General features: G+C 38.6%; 4 protein-coding genes across 4 annotated transcripts; 1 reads left to right on the top strand and 3 right to left on the bottom strand.

The window, feature by feature from the left end:
- Positions 1-322: 322 nt before the first annotated feature.
- Positions 323-1,628, bottom strand: LOC135662932 (ubiquitin-like protein 5). The gene is made up of 2 exons (XM_065176723.1): positions 1,340-1,628; positions 323-466 (listed from the first exon to the last, which is right to left on the bottom strand). The coding sequence occupies exon 1, from the start codon at positions 1,567-1,569 to the stop codon at positions 1,348-1,350; it is 222 nt and encodes a 73-aa protein (XP_065032795.1). The 5' UTR covers positions 1,570-1,628; the 3' UTR covers positions 323-466; positions 1,340-1,347.
- A 1,164-nt stretch (positions 1,629-2,792) lies between these two features.
- LOC103983487 (serine/threonine-protein kinase WAG1-like) lies at positions 2,793-4,691 on the bottom strand. The gene has a single exon (XM_018824972.2). It carries the CDS (start codon positions 4,537-4,539, stop codon positions 3,040-3,042), a length of 1,500 nt encoding a protein of 499 aa, XP_018680517.2. The 5' UTR covers positions 4,540-4,691; the 3' UTR covers positions 2,793-3,039.
- Positions 4,692-9,367: 4,676 nt separating this feature from the next.
- LOC135672581 (uncharacterized) lies at positions 9,368-9,989 on the top strand. The gene has a single exon (XM_065181075.1). The coding sequence runs from the start codon at positions 9,426-9,428 to the stop codon at positions 9,837-9,839; it is 414 nt and encodes a 137-aa protein (XP_065037147.1). The 5' UTR covers positions 9,368-9,425; the 3' UTR covers positions 9,840-9,989.
- Positions 9,990-10,985: 996 nt separating this feature from the next.
- On the bottom strand, positions 10,986-20,135 carry LOC103983045 (tRNA-dihydrouridine(47) synthase [NAD(P)(+)]-like). Its single transcript, XM_009400183.3, has 11 exons — positions 19,764-20,135; positions 17,517-17,633; positions 17,173-17,409; positions 16,002-16,224; positions 15,632-15,885; positions 14,394-14,666; positions 13,988-14,269; positions 13,764-13,884; positions 11,499-11,668; positions 11,321-11,427; positions 10,986-11,227 (listed from the first exon to the last, which is right to left on the bottom strand). The coding sequence occupies exons 1-10, from the start codon at positions 20,025-20,027 to the stop codon at positions 11,329-11,331; spliced, it is 2,040 nt and encodes a 679-aa protein (XP_009398458.2). The 5' UTR covers positions 20,028-20,135; the 3' UTR covers positions 10,986-11,227; positions 11,321-11,328.
- Between the last annotated feature and the right edge of the window lie 1,168 nt (positions 20,136-21,303).

Below are 21,303 nucleotides of genomic sequence, written 5' to 3'. Positions count from 1 at the left end.
TGACTTTCATGTTTTCTTCATCATCTTTTTACCTCATAAGTTATAAGTGATAGAAGATAAGATTACCCTAGAAGAAATATTTTTATTCTGTTAAGGAAAATCCTCTATTCCTTTATCTTCGACCAGCAACTTGCAAGATAAGATTTTCTATTTTTATTCTGTTTTGTTGAGGGAAATCCTTCCTCCTAATTTGTATAATAATTTATATAAATAAAAAAAATATGTATTAATATATTCAAACTAAAATTTTTTATCTTCAATAAAGCTTTTTCAATAATTATTTTTTATCTTCTATTCTTTCCAACAATAAGAACCATTTGCATGTCCAAGCTGATCATTAACACACCAGAGTCACCATAATGTACAACTGCCAATTATCATGGATGTTACCGACCCGAAAACATTGTGATTTCACCAAGTCGTACTGTATTCAGCTATTGATGTGTGGATCAGCCAATCAACCAACCTGCACTTACAGCAGATTTGTCAGCCCATAGGATCAAGATCAATAGTAGCTTACACTTGGAAAGAGAAAGCTGGAGTACCCTAAAGAACATGTATGCATGAATTATAGCTTGGTTTTTGCCTTGTGTATATTGACCCAAATCATCCAAGAAGCAATTAAGGTAGAAACGAAGAATGCCATGGTTCAAAGAGAAGGCAATGTAAGGGAAACAAATTCCCATCAGTTAGGCCTCACGGTTAAGATAATAAACAATTCCCTATTAATTCTTCTCCCTATTATATTCCTCGTCCTATATATTCTCCATGATTTCTTCTTATATAATCATTTAAATCCCCGCCGACTATAAATTTTTCATGAAACTTCTTGAATGATTCCATCGATAGGATTATCCATGAGTTCCCTTTGATTTTAAACATCTAGTACTGTTTGACTAGCATAAGCACTACAATTTTCAGCACAAAACAAGTAAAATATTCCACGAGGACTTGCTCTCGACTGTTTTCCCTCTCCACCATTACTTGATCAAAATTCTACTTGGAACAAAGAAAGATTCTAGCAAGATGCTGACCGAGTTCAACAATTCGAAGCTCATTGACGTCTTACAATGCACTGACTTACCCAAAAACCTGTAATTTATTAATGCAAAAATGCCAAATTGATACAGTAATTTCACGCGTTTAATTTCAATCGAACTTTTGCCCAAAATGAAACCCTAAATCCCGCGTTTAATCATTAATCAATATAGACCTATGAACCACCATGATGTTCTTCAATTCAGATCAAGTAATCTATCAAGAAAACAGGAACCTCTAAAAACCAAACCTAAAACTATGGCAGGATCAAATTAAAAATGAAGCAACAAGGAAAGGGAACCTTTCGATTCAGTTGTAGTAGAGCTCGAGGCCCATGCCGTCATGGATCTCGTAGTCCTTAAGGGTGATGTGATCCTTATAGACGGTGTACCACTTCTGGATGCGGATCTTGTCGGCGCGGGTGCCCGTCTGCGCCGCCACCAGCTTCTTCAGGTCGCCGATCGTGTCGTCCTCGTTGCACTTCACTCGCACCTTCTTCCCCAGCCGATCGTTCAGCACCACCTCGATCATCTTCGCCTCTCTCTCCTCTCTCTCTCCGAAGAACGTGGTATCGTAGAGAGCAGTTAGTTATTCAGTGCCAATCGGTCTCTATATGTTTCTAGACTCTTCCGCAAGCTTCGGATTCGTACTGTAGAGAGCAATAATTTGCGGCCCAACCGGTCTCGACATATTTCTCGTCTCTTCGGTAAGCTTCGGATTCGGATGCTTACGTCACGCGGAAATCGGCTCCGCGTATAACATACCAAAATTTTAACATATATATTGTACCTGATAAGACGTATTTCGGATCTCGATCGTGTCATGATCCTCCGTGTCATGATCCACCTTCAGCATGAACGTAAGCCCTCGAGACATAGACCAGGTGCCACATCCGATATACTCCTGAGACTCAGCACAAGAACCGTCTTCCTCCCTCGTCGAGCTGAAGCCTATATAGGGAGGCAACCTCTCGATAGTCCCATTTCAGAAAACTCGAGATGGCGTCGCATGGCATTGTTCCGCACATATTGAAGCGGTAGTTGAATGCAGGTACAAACTCATCGCTCAAGGAGTTGATCGTCGCATACAACCAACCCTTGAGCACCAATATAAAAGCCCTTGGACAACATTTGGTCAAGGAGGACTTTGGAGAGGCAAATCATCGGACCACTCATTTAATCTACGAGGGGTCAAAGTCAGGAACTCCTCGACCCGAGCCTGTGTGCAGGGGCACGATGACTCTGGAGTCAACTTAAACCCTCGGCAAAAGCACGTCCAGCCCAACGTCAAGCTCAACCCGACTTCAGATCCGACCCGACCAACATAAGGATGTGTTCCCGAGTCACGACGATTCCGGATATCGACTAGTGGATCAAGCCACTCCTCCACAGTGAGTTCACCAAAAGTGCCTAATCATTAATTTTCGAAAATGTCTTTTCTTCGATCATAACCACTCTCAAACTTGAATTTGCTTTCAACTAAACTAATCTCTCTAAATAACTTGTGCCCTAAATTTACCTACAAATAAACATATTTTTATTTAAAACTATAAAATATATTTATCAACGCAACAATAATGCAAGTAACTCTGTGACGACGTCACAGTTAACGAGTACAGAGGCTTCATGCGAGGCTGCTTTCATTTGAAGCTGTCATCTTAATCTGCCATGATTGGGACATCAAATAGTTGGAGGAAACATGTTTACGTTCACAGTTCTTGTTGGAAAGAAAAAGACAGTTCAACTCTTACTTGATTTTGGCACAAAGGAGGATATAACAAGAAAGATTTTTTACTTGGACTGCACGTACTTATCATGACATGCATGAAATCCAAATCTTCCTTAACAATTAGCACCAGATTAGCTTATACGAAGTAAAAGCTGTAGTAGTACTAAAAGCCAACTCTGTACATTCAAAGTTACACGATGACATCCATTGTTTGCTGCTGCTTCAACTCATCTTTGTACATACGGCTTCCAAGAACAAAACCAAACTCATCATCTATCTCCCGCTGTCATTCCTCTCCGCCGTCCCCTTCTTGGATCGCAACAAAGCCAACCCAAATCCCGGTTTGAGTCCTTTCGTCTTATTGTTATTGCTCCTACAATTACTACTGTTGCCGGCGCTCTTTCTCCAACCACTCCACCACTGCGCTCTCTTCACTTTGGCCGCCCGCTCATGCGCGCTGCCGGCGGGTCCTGTCACGACTGGTGGCCGCGTGCACCGAATCAGCTGCCACTGAACGCTCTCGAAGAAGGGGTGCCGCTTGATCTCGGCCGCCCCCCGGGCCGACCCCATCCGCCTCGCCGGGTCCTTCACCAGGAGCCGCGAGATCAGGTCCCTCGCCTTGGTTTCCGACCCATTGCCGCCGTTGGTCTCCGGGAACTTGACCTCCCGAGTCAGGATGTTCCGCAGGGTCGCCTCCTTGGTGGCGCCCTTGAAGGGCGTGCGACCGTAAAAGAGCTCGTAGAGGAACACCCCGAACGCCCACCAGTCGACGCTGTTGCCGTGGCCGCGGCCGTTGACCACCTCTGGGGCCAGGTACTCGTGCGTCCCGACGCACGCCCTCGAGAAGGCCGACGATGGCTCGGCCACAAACTCGTGCTCCTCGTCCTCGCTGGATACGCTGCAGCCAAGGAGGCAGCAGAAGAGGCGGTTCCTGCGGCGAGGGCGGCGATGGCGGCGGCGGCGGAGGACAGGCGTGACGTGAGATCGGAAGGAGAGGTCGAAGTCGGAGAGCATGATGTGGCCGTCGGTGCGGAGGAGGATGTTCTCGGGCTTGAGGTCGCGGTACACGAAGCCGAGGGCGTGGAGGTACTCGAGGGCGAGGAGGACCTCAGCGGCGTAGAACCGGGCGGCCACCGGCGGTAGGCGGTGCCCGCGGCAGCGACGGAGGAGCAAGTGCAGGTCACCACCAGGGCAGTAGTCGATGAGGAAGCACGCATAGTGTGAGGCGTCGAGCCGGGCGTACAAAGTCGGCAAGAACGGGTGGTCCATCTCCGCCAGCGCTCGAGCCTCGGCCCGCACGTGCCACATCTTCCCCCTGCCGCGGCCGTCGCCGCTTTCCTCCTCATACTCGTCGTCATCGGGCTTGGAGTAGTTGCCGGAGGAGCGGGAGAGAGCATCGAGGTCGATCACCTTCAGGGCGAACTCGGAGGACGAGTGATCATCATCGAAGCCGTGGAGCCGGCAGTGGAAGACGCGGGCGAGATGGCCGGAGCCGAGAGGGCGGAGGAGCCGGAGGTGGTGGAGGTGCAGGAGGCCATCAGGAGAGAGGTTCGCTGCAGCGCGGAGGGCAGACCAGTGGGGATCGGAGCAGTTGTGGGGGAGGGGCTTCGGAGCAAACGAAGAAGAGGAGGAAGTAGAGGACGAGAAGGACGCCAAGCTGAGGCTGCTGCGGGCGCTGAAAGTGGAGGCAGACGTCGTTGAGCTAGTGAAGCTGCTGTCGAGGTCGGAATAAGAGTCAGGCGGGAATAAGCTTAGCGTCTCCTCTCGATCCATTTCGTGAAGGCGATCAAGAAAGAAGACAGACTTCGGAAGACTAAGCAACTCGGGCGGTCTTTAAAAGGTCGATCGATCGAGAGAGAAGCAACTTAAGTTCCATCAGCGCATTCCCTATCCTACCTCAAGCTAGTGGAAGTACTCAGATGCATTGTAATAATAATAACAGTGTCAGAAAGAACAGAGAACGGAAGGCGAGACGTGGTATTATTTTTACGTGGACGTATGTAAGATTCACGTAGGTTGTAGTAAATCCAACGGATCGAGTTGGTGCATGAGGACCACATAGTTTGACCATACGGCCGACACAGCCGACATAGACACGACGCCGAACTCAGGCATTCATATTGATCTGAGTCTGTAGTACTTACTAATTTTGTTACTATAAAGATTAATTACTGTCACATTGCAGTAATAATTAATGGCATCATGTGAGCAATCTGTTTCTTAGTGTGCTCTTAGGGTTTTTCTTAGTAGATCTCAAAAGAGGGTTAAGAAAACTATTCTTAGGAGTCATATAAGAGGATTTCTGGTTAACTCGAGGGAGAGTTATTCTTGGTGTTTATTATTATCATGCTAGATTTTTTGGTTTATTCTTTGGTTGTTCATACGTGAGATTTCTCAAAATTAAATTTATATTTCAACATATGTCATAAATTAATCTTTACAAAAATAATAATATGAAAAAAAAGAAGAAAAACTCATGTTCTCCATTATGGTCATCACTTGTTGTATTTTCTAAATACTCTAAAATTTGTACATCAAATTTTTATGTTAAAAAACTTCTTCGGTCATGCTCATATCGCAATACAAATCTTATTATTTAGTTTCGATTCCATACATGTATTTTCATTTTATTTTTGCATGATCTCGATAAGATATTGTTACTAAAATAAGTCGCACCTAATATTATTATTATTTGCTTTAACATCTTCGTCAGATCGAGTAGATATTTTTATCGTGATGTTGATCACAGATCTTATTTGAATTATAATTTCACCATTTGATGGTGTGAGTGGAAATCATAAAAGATTAAGCAAATTTCTCTCTAGTCTTTGCTCTGAGTATTCATGAAGTAATGATTTAATATTCTCTTGTTTGATTTATCGAGTATATTGATTTGTCATATGTTAGCTACTTCATTAAAAATCTACAATTAATTTGCTACCATTTTCCATCGAAAAAAATTCCCAATAAAGAGATACTTTCACTATGCTCTTTTGGAGGCCTATCAGACTTTGACTATGACACACCTCAATAAGATGACCAAAACGAGACTCAGTTATTTCTAGAATTAATATTAAATTATGATATAAAGCAATATTTCTAGAGTTAATATGAATTAAAAAAAAGAAGAAAAAGACCATTTCAGGCCGTAATTTCATTTTATATTTTGGTAATAATATAAATTTCAATAAGTATGTATCCATGATGAGTTTAGAAATACATCAATGATCACAAGGGACTTGAAACATTCACTGAACTATACCCACAAACAAATAATTTTCCGAAAAGAGAACTCATTTTTCATTAAAAAATACTTTTCTTATATTAAATAACTTTTATGAAGCTTCAAATGTCTCAACAGAGACAAAAAAGAATTCATGTTGAAGCAAAGGCTTATAGTCAATATTTAATATTGTTCTACTACATAAGAGTAGTTTAATCAATTATGCTGTAGTATATGTTCATAATATGGTGAAAATGAGTTCTTTTAAGTATGCACACAAAATATTTTTTGGGAAGAGAGAGAAAAGATGTGGCTGCCTGCATTATCATTTAATCACAGAAAAAATCAACCACCTCCCTATTGGCTGACTAATTGGGATTAACCATTAACATACATCACGGGATGACAGGATTATATGATCCCATAGTTCATGCAAATAGACCATAACAAAATGGCTAGTTTGACTTCTTGGTTCTTAAAATACATCAGTCTATTACCACATCTTGCGGCTTCATATTAATTAATATATGCAGGTTGCCAACTTGAGAAAGCTTAAAGGGGTCATATGCTTATGAGATGGAAGTCTCATGAAGCCCTTAGCTTCAAACATTAACGTGGTATCACGTGAAGACGACAACACTCACATGTGTTTGCTGATGAAAATAAAGTCAATCGAAGAAGTGCATGTGAGAGATTACGTGAATAAATTGGGGACAGCTGAGTTGAGTTTGTCATTCATATTATATCCATTTTATGCATATAATATGAATGTATCGTGCAAAGATTGTGAGCCCTTTCACCAGCGGTAGTATATATATATATATATATACATGCATCGTGGATCTAAAGAAAGATCCAACATTTCTCCATCTCCACTGCATAAAACATGTCCTCCGTTCCATGTTGATCTATGATGTGTTACAACCCAACTGTCCCCGTCACTCATCATCTCCAATACCCAACTGTTCCACCACTGGTAGAACCAAACAACATCTTCTCAGCTCAATGTGATACTGTTCATGGCAGTCATTTTCCATACGAGACTCATGATTTCTGAAACTTGTCCCTTACGGTACATAAAACATGTTTACCAACTGACATGCTTAATTTGAGGGCACTAAGAACAGATACATCACTTGTTATAATCGATCATGCACTTCTTATACAGAAAAACATTCTCACATGCGTTTCCCTCCTAATTAATGCATAACCACCGGCATCCAAAGATGTCCTCCCAATCATATGATCTCAGTTAAGAAATTCCAAAGGAGGAAGGACGAGAGAGAGAGAGAGAGAGAGAGAGACAGGAATATAATGCATTTATGACTCACCAAAGATGCCTTGCAATATGTTGAATTGGGTCCCAAGATATATAATGCATATGGCCGGAGTTTGTCTGCTGAGCTACCAATATATTAGACTATCTTCCAACAGGAGATTACTCGGGGAAGATGGCATAACGTGTACATGTCGGGCCACTGAAATCAATTGCATTGCTATTTATCTTTCCTGAGCTTTAACAAAGAAAACATTCATGCAGAGGAAGTGAGATTAGAAAACATGCAAATCTGAGAAGACAGTCACATGATGGCATGAAAGGATTCCTCTTAACTGAGAACTTGGTATGGACGTCCACTACAAGGGGAAGTTATTTATCCCTACTGGTATATAGAAAATAATTATGTGGTTATCAAGCTAAATAATACATGAAATACTACAAGTATTTTAATTATGATAAGTGTCATCTTGTAAATAACATCAAAAGCTATTTCACTTCTTAAAAATGTGGTTATTAAATTGCAGTAAATACGTAAACTTTTAATTATATTTTTAAAACTAGCATTATCATGATTCTTATTTATCGGTATAGGTCATTGTAAACGAGACATATAGGTGAAAAATGTATGTAAATCATGCATAATTGACCTAAATATGATAGTAAAATTTATTACATAAAGATAAATACGTTCAAGGGGATGATAGTCTCCAAAACTTCTAGAGACAAATTGTTCCTATGAGTCAGATATCCAAGAGGGATAATCCTAATTCTCCAAAGGGAGAATCATGTGTAACGGACCACACATGTTGAGGAAGGGTACCTCAATATAATAACTCTATAAAGCTCAACAAATCGAGTGAGCAACGATGAGTCATTGCATGATCTCGCATGAGATAATGCGTTGATAATGAATTTCAAGATTAAGTTGGAGAGCGACGTAAGACGACACCAAATGAAGGCACACTTAGGGTCGATGTGGAGATTGGACTCAACAAAGAGTTTACCTATGGAATGGTAGGCGCGAAAGTCATTATCAACTCAATGCAAACCAACGAGCAGAGTAACTTGGGTAGAACTTAATAAAGTACTTAAGTTGCATGAAGAGAGTCAACATAGAAGATGAAATATAGAGTAGAGGTGTGAATCTTCCATTGGACATAAGTCAAGGATATGAACTCTTGTAATGGTTAGAGCAGCATCACGTCGTTCCATGGGTTCCTCATTATAATGGAACAGACTCAACCTATATAGTACCAAAGTTGAAGAGAGCTTCAAGGCATATGTACCTTAACTCGATGAAGCATTTGATGAAAGAATTAAGATAAATCAACTTATGGATGTGATGTTGTGGTCAGAAGGTGTTAGCATGAGGTAAGAGGACGTAATGGTGGGTACTCCTAAAGAATATGCTATAATGCTATCAATTCGAGTTATTATGAAGAAAGTGATGTACAGGGCAGATTGTGCTGAGGGGCAAAGGCCCAAGATCAAGATAATGGTATATCAACTTTAGTGAAATTGATGGACTTCGGGAGCTTTTAGGTCATAGATTATCCAGAGTTGTACTTCGTCCGGATGTGACCCAAGAGCAGATAAACTTAGATCGATTGCTAAAGGAGTGAAGACATTTGAAGATGAGAAAGATCGTATGATGTGCTGGCAGATAACCCCTTCTTGGGCCATTGTTCTTTCTTCATTAGATGCTGCTCAGCAAAGTAGAAACACAAATCAACAAATTTGATGATAAAATTGTGTAAATATCAAAATTCCTAAAATACAATACATCATAAAATAAATATAAATATAAATAATATATATAACAAATTTTATGATAAAATATAAAATAACAATGAATCGTATTAGTTATCGGAACTAATTTAACGCATCATTAATGTTATTAGGGACTTAAGACGTGAGTAATCGAAAAGCATATCTACGGCAGACTCAAAAGTTAAGGTTCCTTCCTTCATGCTGTAATCAACCATCCACTTCCAAGTTAAGATGCCAAGCAAAAGCTTGGCATCGATTCCCTCCATGGATGGATGCTGCGGCTTTACTGATGCCGAACTTTATGCGTTATATTTCATGTGTTGTACCCCCAAAGAGAGAGCTAACATCCTGCAGAGCCATCGACAACAAGCAAGCTAAGCAACGACCATGGCGTGGTTCTTCGCGGAGAGGAGAGGACCCCAATGGAAGCATGGATGGAGAGAGCAAACACTTGCCTCCCTCTCCCTCCCTCCCCCTCAACTCATCGCCATATTCGCCATCGTCATCCTTTTCCTGTCCGTGTCGTGGTACGGGGACTACAAGACGCAGGTGCGGCGCACCGAGACCAGCTTCAGGTTCCTCCTCTTCCTCCTCCCGGCCGCGCTCATCGTTATCGCCCGCTACGTGGTGAGGGATAGCTGGTTCGTGTTCCGGCTGCCGCGGGCGCGGCGGGAGTCTATACATCCGGCGGGGAGCTCGCCGTGGGGGGTGTTGCTGCTGGTGCTGGTGCTGCTGGTGATGGTCTCTTACCAATCTTCCTTCCACGCTCAGTGGTTTAGGCCACTGTGGAGGGTGGATTAAGCCGCTGCAGAGAGGTGAATCCAAGTGTGTGTGTGTAGGGGATCCTGTTTTGCTTAAGAGCTAATTAAGTTTGCATCTTGATGTGCAAATCTTGGAACCAATGGTGTTTAATACATAAATAAATAAAAAGGTTTTGTTTATGCTTCCCAACGGATAATTCATTTGCCAATTCTTAATATCTCCCACAATATTGATCTCCTCTGTTCTTTTTATTAATAATAATACAAGAAATCGGAATAACAATTTCTACCAATAATTATCTATTGTTTGTTTGAATTTAGAAACACACAATATGTAAATACTTAAAAATTTATTAAATACTATTATCATAAAAAAAAAAAACTGATATACACAATTCTCCCAATTAAGTTCATAGATGATTTGTTTAACAAATATTTAAGATTATACACAATTCCCCCAAGGAAACATCAAGGTAGTCAGAGTTCAGAAACGAGGAAATCACATCCGATTTCGTAGTTCCGTATGCTACAATCAATATCACTGCACTGCTAGTTAAAAACATGCGGCTTAGCCCCGAAAGACCACTTAAATCATTTCTTAATCTCATAAAATGCAGTGCAGATTTAGAACATTTCATAGAAATTAAGTTTGATCTGACACCATCTACATGATCTCATTATACAACATGTAAAGACCCAACTAAATATAATATTATATATGATATCATTGACACCAATGTATTTTTCCAGCTTAGGTCATTATCCAAGCTAGCTTATGGAACAATGCTTTTACGACAAAAAACCAACAAGGATTGGAAGAACATATTTGGATGCTGCCAAGCTTAAACATATAAAGAGATGCCTAAAGAACTGTGAAAGGTATGCCAAACTTGAGCCGTGAAAAAGTTATCTAAAAAGAGATGAAGAATAGCATCAAGGCATAAGCCGCAGCGGGCAACTTTTGCTGTTGGAATGCCACCCACAAAGTATCATATCAAGCGCCAACACCAAGATCAAGGATATGGTTTATGGCTAGATCACTCGGGAGCAGTACTTTTAACACTTTGATGTTACTAACACCAAGATCAAGTATGCACAACCAAACAAATGCATTGTCTTATCTTCTTTTTCATATAAATACAGTTTGATGTTACTGACAGTACCTTAAAAGATAAGACACGAACCATAAGCAAATTAGATAAACTTAATTCCTTCAATTATGTCACTGTTCTATAAGCAAATTAGTAATATTCTACATCAGTCTCAACACGGAGAAAATTGAAGGATTTTAACAGTAAGTCCTTACTGTATCAACATCAGGATTCTTTGATCCAGCTATGAGTAACCTTTTTTTTTTTATTGTCTCGGTGTGTGCATCTCAGCTTCACAAGTACAGCTTTCCTCGTATCAGCCCAAAGAAAGCACTTTCTAAAAAGTAAAAACATAAATAAAACCATATTTCTTATTCAGGTTAGGAGTCCTGGATGCTGGATTGGAGAGAACAAAAGTGAGTGAACCAACCTCAGGTATTAGCCGTTTTCTGCACTGTCATAAGCATTAGATTTGTGTTTAGGTGTAAAAGTAAAGCGTTCTGGAACCTTTCCAAGCAACATCTCAGATATCCGAATCTGCACTTTCCACAAAACCAAGTAAAGAATGAACAGCAAACAATCTGCAAAAAGTTAGAATGGGAACATACCCAGTCAGCAGCTGAATCAGAAGCCATTAGGGTCTCAAGGTCATCTCGGCCATAGTAGCTGGGTGGTCTCCAATTTAAACGCTGTGGAACTACATCTAATAGGCCCAGTGGAATATAGCGGTATGTATAACTCAACCATTCCAACAGGAAATGCCTCGTTGTCTCCACACCTGGAGCGCATCAAATATGAACATGATATAATCATTTGAAGCAAACAAATACAATGTAAACACATGGATATACATGTTTACTAGCATGTAAGTGTCCAAATTTATTAAAGAAGAATTAAAGGATGTCTAAACCAAAATATTTAAGTGAATCTTTCTTTTACTTCAGCTTAATGCACCATGTTTACAGTAGCATGAAGCCAACCACAAACTCAAAATGATAACAATTTGGCAACGAACCATCTACAAACAACATAGTCATGCAGAAAAGTCAAAGTTGTCACACATGATTACCCGAGCGCTTAGGCTAGAGCCGCAAATATGCCCCAGAAAATCTAGGCAAGCAATGCCTAGACCCATGTACAAAAGAGGTCTAAACAAGAGATTCTTTTCTAGCATATTTACTGATCATTTTCCGATTTAATTGCTGCCATTCATTCGGACCACATCATTTGCTTTTGAGTAAATTATAACACCGCCATTTACTTTTGTTAATCATTTTATACTTAAGCTTAACTAGACATGTAAAATGACATTATTACCCCTTAGTTAAAGATGCATGCAACAGTTGTTTTAAAAGCAAGTTTTACTAAAATATCATGTTTTAAATATAAACAAAATTATAAAAAGAGAAAATTTAAAAGATACAAAGAATCTAAAAAAGAGCCCAAAAAGATTATGAAAAAGATATATATCAAATTGCTAAAGCTGGGGAAAGAAAGTGTAAGGATTTATACAATATTAGATGCATTAAAGATGAAAATCAAAATATACGTATTAATGATAATAGATTAAGGAAAGATGAAAATTTTATTTTTATAAATTATTTAATAAATATTCCACATAGATATTAAATTTAACGATAAATAATAATGATAGATTTAATAATCATAGATTTTGTTTATAAAATTCAAGTTAGTGAAGTAAAAGATACATTAAAGAAGATGAAAATAGTTAAAAGTGTAGGACCTGATGAGATCCCTATTGAGTTCCAAAAAAGTTGAAGGGACGAGTGAGTGGCTTGGTTAACTAGTTTATTTAACAAAATCATAAGATTCAGAAAGATGTTTGATGAATAGTGAAATATTTTTTTAGTATTAATTTACAAGAATATGAGTGATATACAAAATCATTCAAATTATAAAGGAATTAAAATCATAAGCTATACTATGAAACTTTGGGAAAGAGTTATCGAAAGGAGGATAAGGCTTAAAACAAATGTATCTGAAAATCAATTTGGTTTTATACGTAGAGCAACTATAAAAACTATTTATTTATTAAGATAATTAATAGAAAAGTATAAGCAAAAAGAAATTGCATATGATTTTTATTGACTTAGAGAAAGCCTATGATAATGTTCCTAGAGATTTATTATGGTGGGTTTTACAAACAAAATGTGTATCTACTAATTATATTGATGTTATTAAAGATATGTATGCTAATGTAGTTACTAGTGTTAAAACTATAGAGAGTGTGTCTAGTGAGTTTCATATTAGCATAGGATTATATCAAGGATCAACATTAAGTCATTAATTTTTTACTTTGATAATGGATGAACTTACTAATCACTTACATGATATACTTCCCTAGTATATGTTATTTGTTGATGATGTTGTCTTAGTTAATAAAAACCTAAATGAAATTAATTATAAACTTGAACTATAGAGACAATCCTTAGAAACTAATGATTTTAGATTAAGTAGGACTAAAACTGAATAAGCAATATTATTTCTGTTTATCTCACGACTCATGTTTGTCATTTATTGAAAACAAAGGTTGTAGGATATGTGAACATACATACAGTCTCTCAAAACTGAGAAACAGCACGATAATATATGTATAGAATGTCCCAGTCTTTGTGGTATAATCAACATTGCCAGCTTGGTACCTCTATAATTGAGCGGTGGTCTGCAGCAAGTAATGTTCAATATGACTCTTTCATAAAAAACATAATCAATAAAAATCTATCTCAAAATTGCATATCAGAATATTTACTTATAAAGAATGAATTAATTTGAAAAGTTATAAGTTCTTATTACCCTACTCTCTTGAGTGTTGCATATGAGATTGGTTTCTTTTAGTGCATGAAGAAGCATACCTTTAGTATCGGAGCCCCAATGCTGTAGGCCAGATCGAACAAAATCTTTGAGGATATTGAATCGCTCCCCGGAACTAATATCCCAATGTCTTTGTTCCTTAATCTCAGTAAATATCCAAGGCTGTGATGACAAATGTCTACAAATTAGTGGCATTAACGTGGAAACCACAATAGAAAGATATAGATGTCAATTGTTAATGAAAAGTTAGCACAAGAAGAGAAACCTTGATTAGAGCCCCTCGAGCAATCATGCACGTAGAAAGCTTGGGACAGTCCAATGTGTGTTTAATCCAATCAGTATATGAGAAAATATCACCATTTCCTAGAACTTGCAAACTTTCTGGGGCTTTTTTTGCACATTCATAGATATAATCCCAATCAGCAAGCTTGCTATAGCGTTGCTGTCGTGATCGACCATGTATGGTCAGTGCACCGGCTCCCCAGTTAGATATATCTGAAACTAGAGAATCAATGCGATTTCTCCCTTCAAAATAACCTGTTCGCACCTGTGACATTGTCAGACAAAAAATAAGGTAAAAACCAATCCATGTTATTAATTTATTCTGGGATTAAAAACTTTCATACTTCAGATGGAACACATCATAAAAGCAGGATTGGATACTTGTGCACCTTAACCGTCAAAGGTTTAGAAAGTGTAGAAGAAGCTGCTTGAATAATGTTCTTCATCCGCAATGGTTTCGTGAGCAGAGCAGATCCAGCTTGCTTGTTTACAACAATATCAATTGGACACCCCATATTGATGTCAATAAAATCAACTTCACATTCACGATCTATGAGCTCAACTGTACGTGCTACCGTATCAGGATAAGCTCCACAAATTTGTACTCCAAATATGTCCTCCGACGAGTGCCGCCTTAGCAATGCCCATTCTGAAGCTTGCCCCTAGTACCACAAGATATCTTAGTTGCAAGAGAACTTAATTTTCTAGAGAGTATATTCTATATCTACTCCCCTAGTGGGAAAAATATGCTCCAGTTACTTGTTACACCAAGGCATGCTCGTTCTAAATGTTAGCTAGATTTAGTTGACGTATACATACCACTTGCGAACAGACATATGGTCTTCAGGTGAAGGAGATGCTATTATACTATGTAAAAATATGTTTCAGCTATCTAATATGCTTCCCAGAAAAATGGATAGATATAGGAGATGTAAGATGGAAGGGTTCAGCTATCACATGGCAAATACATGTTACTTGTAGTGAACATGCATATGTTTGTCTTACTTCCCAATTTGCTCACCAGGGATACAGATCTCATAATCAAGTGAGAGCTATATGGGAAAACATCAGTTTAGGGGCATATTGTTATAAGACAACAATAAAAGAAAAAACAACAATACATTGAAGATATCCAGGAATTTTCCATGATTAGGACTGAAAAACGAATATACAGATTTCTATCATATTAGCTACAAGTATGGAGAATAAAGAGATACAATTGAAAATTAGAGGGATATCAAAACCAGCAGGGAGAAAATTGAATTTGTCAAATTAGAGGGATATATGATAAAGTCTTTATCATTATTTATAGTATCTGATAAAGTCTTTTAAGTGTCCATTTATCTCGCCTTGTACGATTACTAGTAATTGTTTCAACTTCTTCTAACTACACATCTGTAAAAAAATTCCATATGTATTCTTAAAAAATGCAAAATGATTGTGACATAAACTTCATCAGCTTTCCTAGTTCTTAAAATGGCACGGAGTCCTATGCATCTCCAACCTTGTGTTTTGATGGGTTTGCAAAATATGATTTAGCATTATACACCTCCAAGAGCAAGAAAAAATCAACAAAGATTAGATCATATTAAGCATCTAATAAAAATTAAAGTCTTAGAAGGCTCACCTGCAAGAGATTTGTGCACATAGCCATTTCTCCACAAGTAATATCAGCACCTAAGGCTTTGCAGATCCTTCTGAAGGGAAGATTTCCAACAGTAGTCAGGGGAGCAAGGTATAGCTTCCCTCTAAAATCAATGAGCTTTATTTCCCTTGCATGTGGTTTCAGACTCAAATCATCTTTGGAGGAATATAAATTATCGGGTGAAACATCTTCAAGCCCATTCTGCAAACAGCTATCTTGACTTTCTTCAAAGTTTTCTGCAAGGCATGTGTCCGACCAAATTCTCGTTATTAGTTAAACCAGGCACATTACTCAGGAGTTGATATTTCAAAGCTCAAAATCATGGAAAATAAGTTGTCAAGCATATCATTACTAGTTTTAGGAGAGCTGTCAATTTTATCAGCTTGACTCTTTGTCTTCTTCAAAGGTCTTGAATCATCAGAGATAGACCCATTATCCAAACAGTCATTCTCTAGACATGTTGTGGGGGCTCCAAGGCTGCAAAGCATCTCTTTGTTGTCATCCAAGTGAATATTATTTTCTGGGTGATTTTTCATGTGATCCGCTCCTGAGTTTGCACGTGCACCATTACCACGCTGCAAAGTGGAATAATGAAAGGTATAGGGAAAAAACAGAATACTCTTTTGCTATCAGAAATAACTGTGACATAATAAACAACTTAGGATATGAATTCATGTTTCTGATATACTAGAAGTTGTGGTTCAGTCTCAGTAGCTTCTGGTTCAAAGTCAACATCAATATAACAGGAACTAGAAGTAGAACCAAAATAAATAGCTTAGATGTTCCCATGCTGCAATCCTGGAGCATATATTTTCAGTGGCTCCATGATGCAGAAATAGACAAACATTAAAGATATAATACAGTTAAACTTTTAGTATACTCTTCCCGGTTCTAGCAACCTATCAGACATGACAGTCACAACATTTTTTAGACCTTTTGCAAGAAAAGATTAAAATAGGTAAGAATTTCTCCCAACTGGCTTGTCTTTGCTGCAAGCACTACATTCAATTTTTCTAGGGACACAGGATGTGCATCATGATTATTCAATGGACTCAAAATGTGAATCGTTAATTTAAGAAAATGCTATTTGAAATTCAAGTTAGTAATAACTTACAGAAGAGTATCCAAATTGGTCATATAACATAATTTAAACCCTATAAATATACACCTAAAAGAAATAGAATTCTCAATTGCAAAAATATTCTTTCTAATTCAGCAAGATGGGACAAACCCGTTAATATTACTTCATAAGGAAATGAAAGATCAACATTGGTTCACCAAGTTACGTAAAACTGGAAAATAACAGTTTTGATCTCAGAGATAGAACCAAAAACTCAGATGTAGCCAAGTACCAGTGCGACAATAATACTTTCTAAGAAACATAAAAGAAAATAAAATACGAATTTGACCAAAAATAAGGAAAAACAAAGAGCTTTAAGACAAGATATTATCTTACAATTTGTTTATACATAATGGTGATGATGTTGCAAAAATGAAGTGCTTTTTCCCATGATATTACCTACCTCAAGGCCAAGGAGTTTGAGCTGAAGATCTGCATTTGGAAAACTAACTTTGTTCTTCCACAAAAGCTTCTGCAAATCTTTGTTTAGGCTGTTGACTTCAGAGCTCTTAGTAGCAGGTACCTCCAACTTTAAGGATGTTTGTTGTCTGTGTGTACTGGCATATCTACAAGTTATTCCATAAGGACAGAACTCTTCAGCGCTGACGAACGGACATGTCCCTTCTAGGTCAGGTGGTTTCTGTATGCAACAGCATTACATCCATTGCTGACACAGTATGTACATAGTAGTGGTAGAAGATATGGTAAAAATGAATATGATAGTAGAAAAAACATCGAGTAGTATACCTCTGCCAAATAGGCATCCATGTCATGGTTGAAGCGGCAATTACCACGATAAGGGCATGCATCAGCATTGCCACTTTTAGCTACTTCTGGACAGATATTTCTTGTGGACTTTTGCTCCTAAACATTTTTCATAATAAATATAGATTTTCAGATACAACGCATATGCAGAACTAGGAATGAACAATGTAACGGTAAAAAATTTATAATATGTGTATACAAAAGTTGAAGTTAATTAAAGCAAAGCATAGACTCAAGAACATTAAAGAACAAGAGATTGGATAACTAAGGTTTTAATAGGAGGGAATTGAGAAAGAGACTAATCTATAATTTTAGATATATAATGACTTCACCAAAGATTCTCGAAAGTAAAACATATGAAGCCCAAAAAGATACCCAACAACAAATAAAAATTCGACAAATCTACAGGGTACTCCATCAAATGGAGCAAAATTCATAACTAAATGTAACCTGTTAGAATATTGATATTTTGAATTATTTGCTTGTATCAATGTTTGGAACTTTGGATATGTCAATTATGATACTTCAAATAATTATTAGAAAATCGGACGATTTTAAGCATGATTTCAAATTTCACCCAGACCGGTATGTGCCAAGGGATATTTACCAGTACATGTTTCAACCGGTGCCATGGACCCAACCTGCCTGGTCCAATCTGGTTCATTTTTTTAAGTTAAAGAGCTCCCTCTCAAGCCTGGCATCATCCGCCACTGGCAGCCCACTCACCGAATATTCCTCTTCATCTCCTCCTCCTCTTCTTGTCCTTCTCCTCCCCCTTGTCGTCCACCAATAATACGCTGATGTACCATGCATTGGGAGTGTTGATGCGTACTTGACCCATATCAATCCAACCAATGATAGATACGAGGTGTGATATCAAACCTTCGAATCATGATTTTAGGAGACTTCAGGCATACTTCACGGGAGAAAATTGTTCACTTTGAATGTTGACATATTGTTTATAGAAAAGATGGACATACAATCATATTGTTTGATTTTCTTATTAAGCACTAGATCAATGATGTTCGTTTGAAATCTCCTTCAAATTCTCGAAGTATTATGTTATTGAGGCTTTTTTTTGTTCGAGTAGGTTTGAGAATCTAGTCTATTACATGTTATTATTTATCATGATTTGCAACAACATATGCTAACACTACAAGGATTGTATTATATATAGTTGTCATATATGTTACTGCCATATTCATATCGTGTTACATTCTATTTTTCAAGAATTGGTGTAATGGTGTATCCCACTCATGTTGTACCAGGCTATTAGCACCTTATACCTAAATTCATACAATACAAGAATAAAATAAATCCTACAAGTATTTGCATGAATAAAATGTGTGAAATTATGAAGATGATTCTGTAACTATTTTATAATCATCTGCAAAAACTCATAAAATGATCAAAAGATTCACCGTAATAAAACATAAATTGGAGTTTTCTGGATAAGAAATTGTGAACTATTGATGTAGTGTATATTTAATCTTAACTGAAACTCAAATATAGATAACCAAAAAGAGCAGGAAACAAGTTTGACAGCATTCTATAGAATAGTAAAAACTTAGCATAAGCTTGCTAAGGCCACCTTAGGTTTTCATACAAAAAAAGAAGCAAAAACAGAATACATGTAACTTCAAAAGCATCAGTTGCTCATTACTGTGACCGCAAATATAAATTACAAAGAAGAAATTGACCAAAAAATATTCATAGAAAGAAAACTAAGTATAACAAGATGGACTCTCAATGGCCACCGACAGAGTCTAATACCAGAGGAAACTAAGATGACCAATAATGGCCAATGTCACATTTGAAAAACTGTTTTCAAGACCCAAGTCATAATTACCATTTGATATTGAAACCTGAAAAACAAAAACATAGGATTTATGCCTATGCACCAAAACTTTGTAATGTTCCTCTTAATAACTAATAAAACACTAGGGCACAATTTGCAGATGATTCTTACTCTAAAGTTCAAGCCATGTTGAAGATCTATATTCATGGAAGAGCATTTTTACATAACTAATTAACAGTATTATCCATTTTCAATTTCATTTACAAAAATAGTTTGCTACATGGTATACAGAGATACATGATCAGTTAACGAGCTTTATACATCAACTAAACATAAAAAAGTGATAACAAAATAAAGAAAAATTATACACCATAAGCTCGTAACGAGTTTCCGATCTAACAAACAAAACCACCAAAAAGAAAAACACCAACCTGCTTCCGTTCTCTCTTGAGCTGCCGCCGAGATTTCTTCTCCTTGACGACAACGTTGGTGGAACTTCTCTTCTTCTCGTTGGAGCCATCCTCGACTCCAGAATCGACGGCAACCGACCTAGAAGGCGGAGGACGGAGGTACTCGGCCTTAACCGGGGCTATTGCTCTGGCTACCAGATCCTCCGGTCTCGGCCGGGTGGCGCCCTCGGATTCGAGGGCTCCCACACTCTCTGAGCCCTCCTTGGCTGGTGCGGCTCCTTCCATGAAGGCGGCGGAAGCGGCTTCGGAATGGCTTCAGGTAGCAACCGCGATGGACGGGGTGGGCGAACGGCTACCGCTTCGTGGGGTCACGCAGGGTTTCCTTCGTGGGCGGAATCGAGTAAAATCACAAGTTTGTCCTCTAGTACTGCAAAAAGAAAATCCATTTTCCAAAATAATAGGGTTTGGGAGATTTACCGGTTTAACGACGGAGGAAAGCATCCATTAGGTATTAGAAATCCAAGGGCTAGTTGTCTTTTAACGTCTCGATCCTTATAATTTAAAATATTATATTAGCATCCAGAAGATTAAATATTTAGGTTCATTTATCTTAACAATATCAAATTTATTAACAAAAATAAAAAAAAAATAAAAAAAAAAATAAAAAGGTACTCTTAATATTCGATGGTTGACGACAACGTCAGTGGCATCGATGGTGGCGGATGACAGCGCCATTAGTGTCAACGCCGACGTAGTTACCTGGCCATCTCTAACGACGATAAGGTCCACTCTCACTGTGATATCACTCGCCTCCATGAGGAGTGCGTCATCGATCTCATCGCTGCTTACCCCATGCCGTTATGCATATGCGTCAACAATGATACAGTTGCTAAACGACAAATATGTAAGTGTCGATAAAAAGGGTGGTGACCACTAAGGTGTCTACGGCAAAAATGGTGGCCGCCTTACTACTAACCCGTTGGGCGGATCCCAACCTCGACCCCTCTCCCTTTGCATTCGTGTCAACGTCGATGTCAATGTCGAGCGACCGCCGCCCTCCGATCCATGCTCCCTTAACAAGCTTTGCAACATATTCGACCACCTCCCCAATGAGTGGTCGCTACTATTAGACAAGACCATCACCTTCGCCCGTGCCTCTCTAATCATTTGTGGCACTTCCCACATTGACGGTTGCTTCTCTGCCTCAACCGCTACGTGTGCCAACGCGATATTCAGCAATGTTGTCAGCCTCTCCTAGGATTCCTCATTCCCGATTGCCTCGGGGTCCTTGCTGGAGTCGTTCCACTTCTCCTCCCAAAGTGGACCCATCGGGGGGTGTTGGCACCATGCTCCTCCACTAGGTCCTAGAAGGGAGTTTTCTCGGTGAGGAGCTCTAGGAGGAGGATGCCGAAGCTATAGACATCAAAGAGGTGGTGAAGATATCCCTAATCTTGCAGTCCTTTCGAAGTTCCCTCTTAAAACCGGCTTCAACAATAAACTATTGAATTCGATCGGACCACTGTCCTCCTTCCACCCCAAGCAAGACGCCTACTCTCCACAT

The sequence above is a fragment of the Musa acuminata genome, chromosome BXJ1-4 (genome assembly GCF_036884655.1).
Source record: "Musa acuminata AAA Group cultivar baxijiao chromosome BXJ1-4, Cavendish_Baxijiao_AAA, whole genome shotgun sequence".
Taxonomy (NCBI): domain Eukaryota; kingdom Viridiplantae; phylum Streptophyta; class Magnoliopsida; order Zingiberales; family Musaceae; genus Musa; species Musa acuminata.
This window is presented reverse-complemented; position numbering and strand designations above follow the sequence as displayed.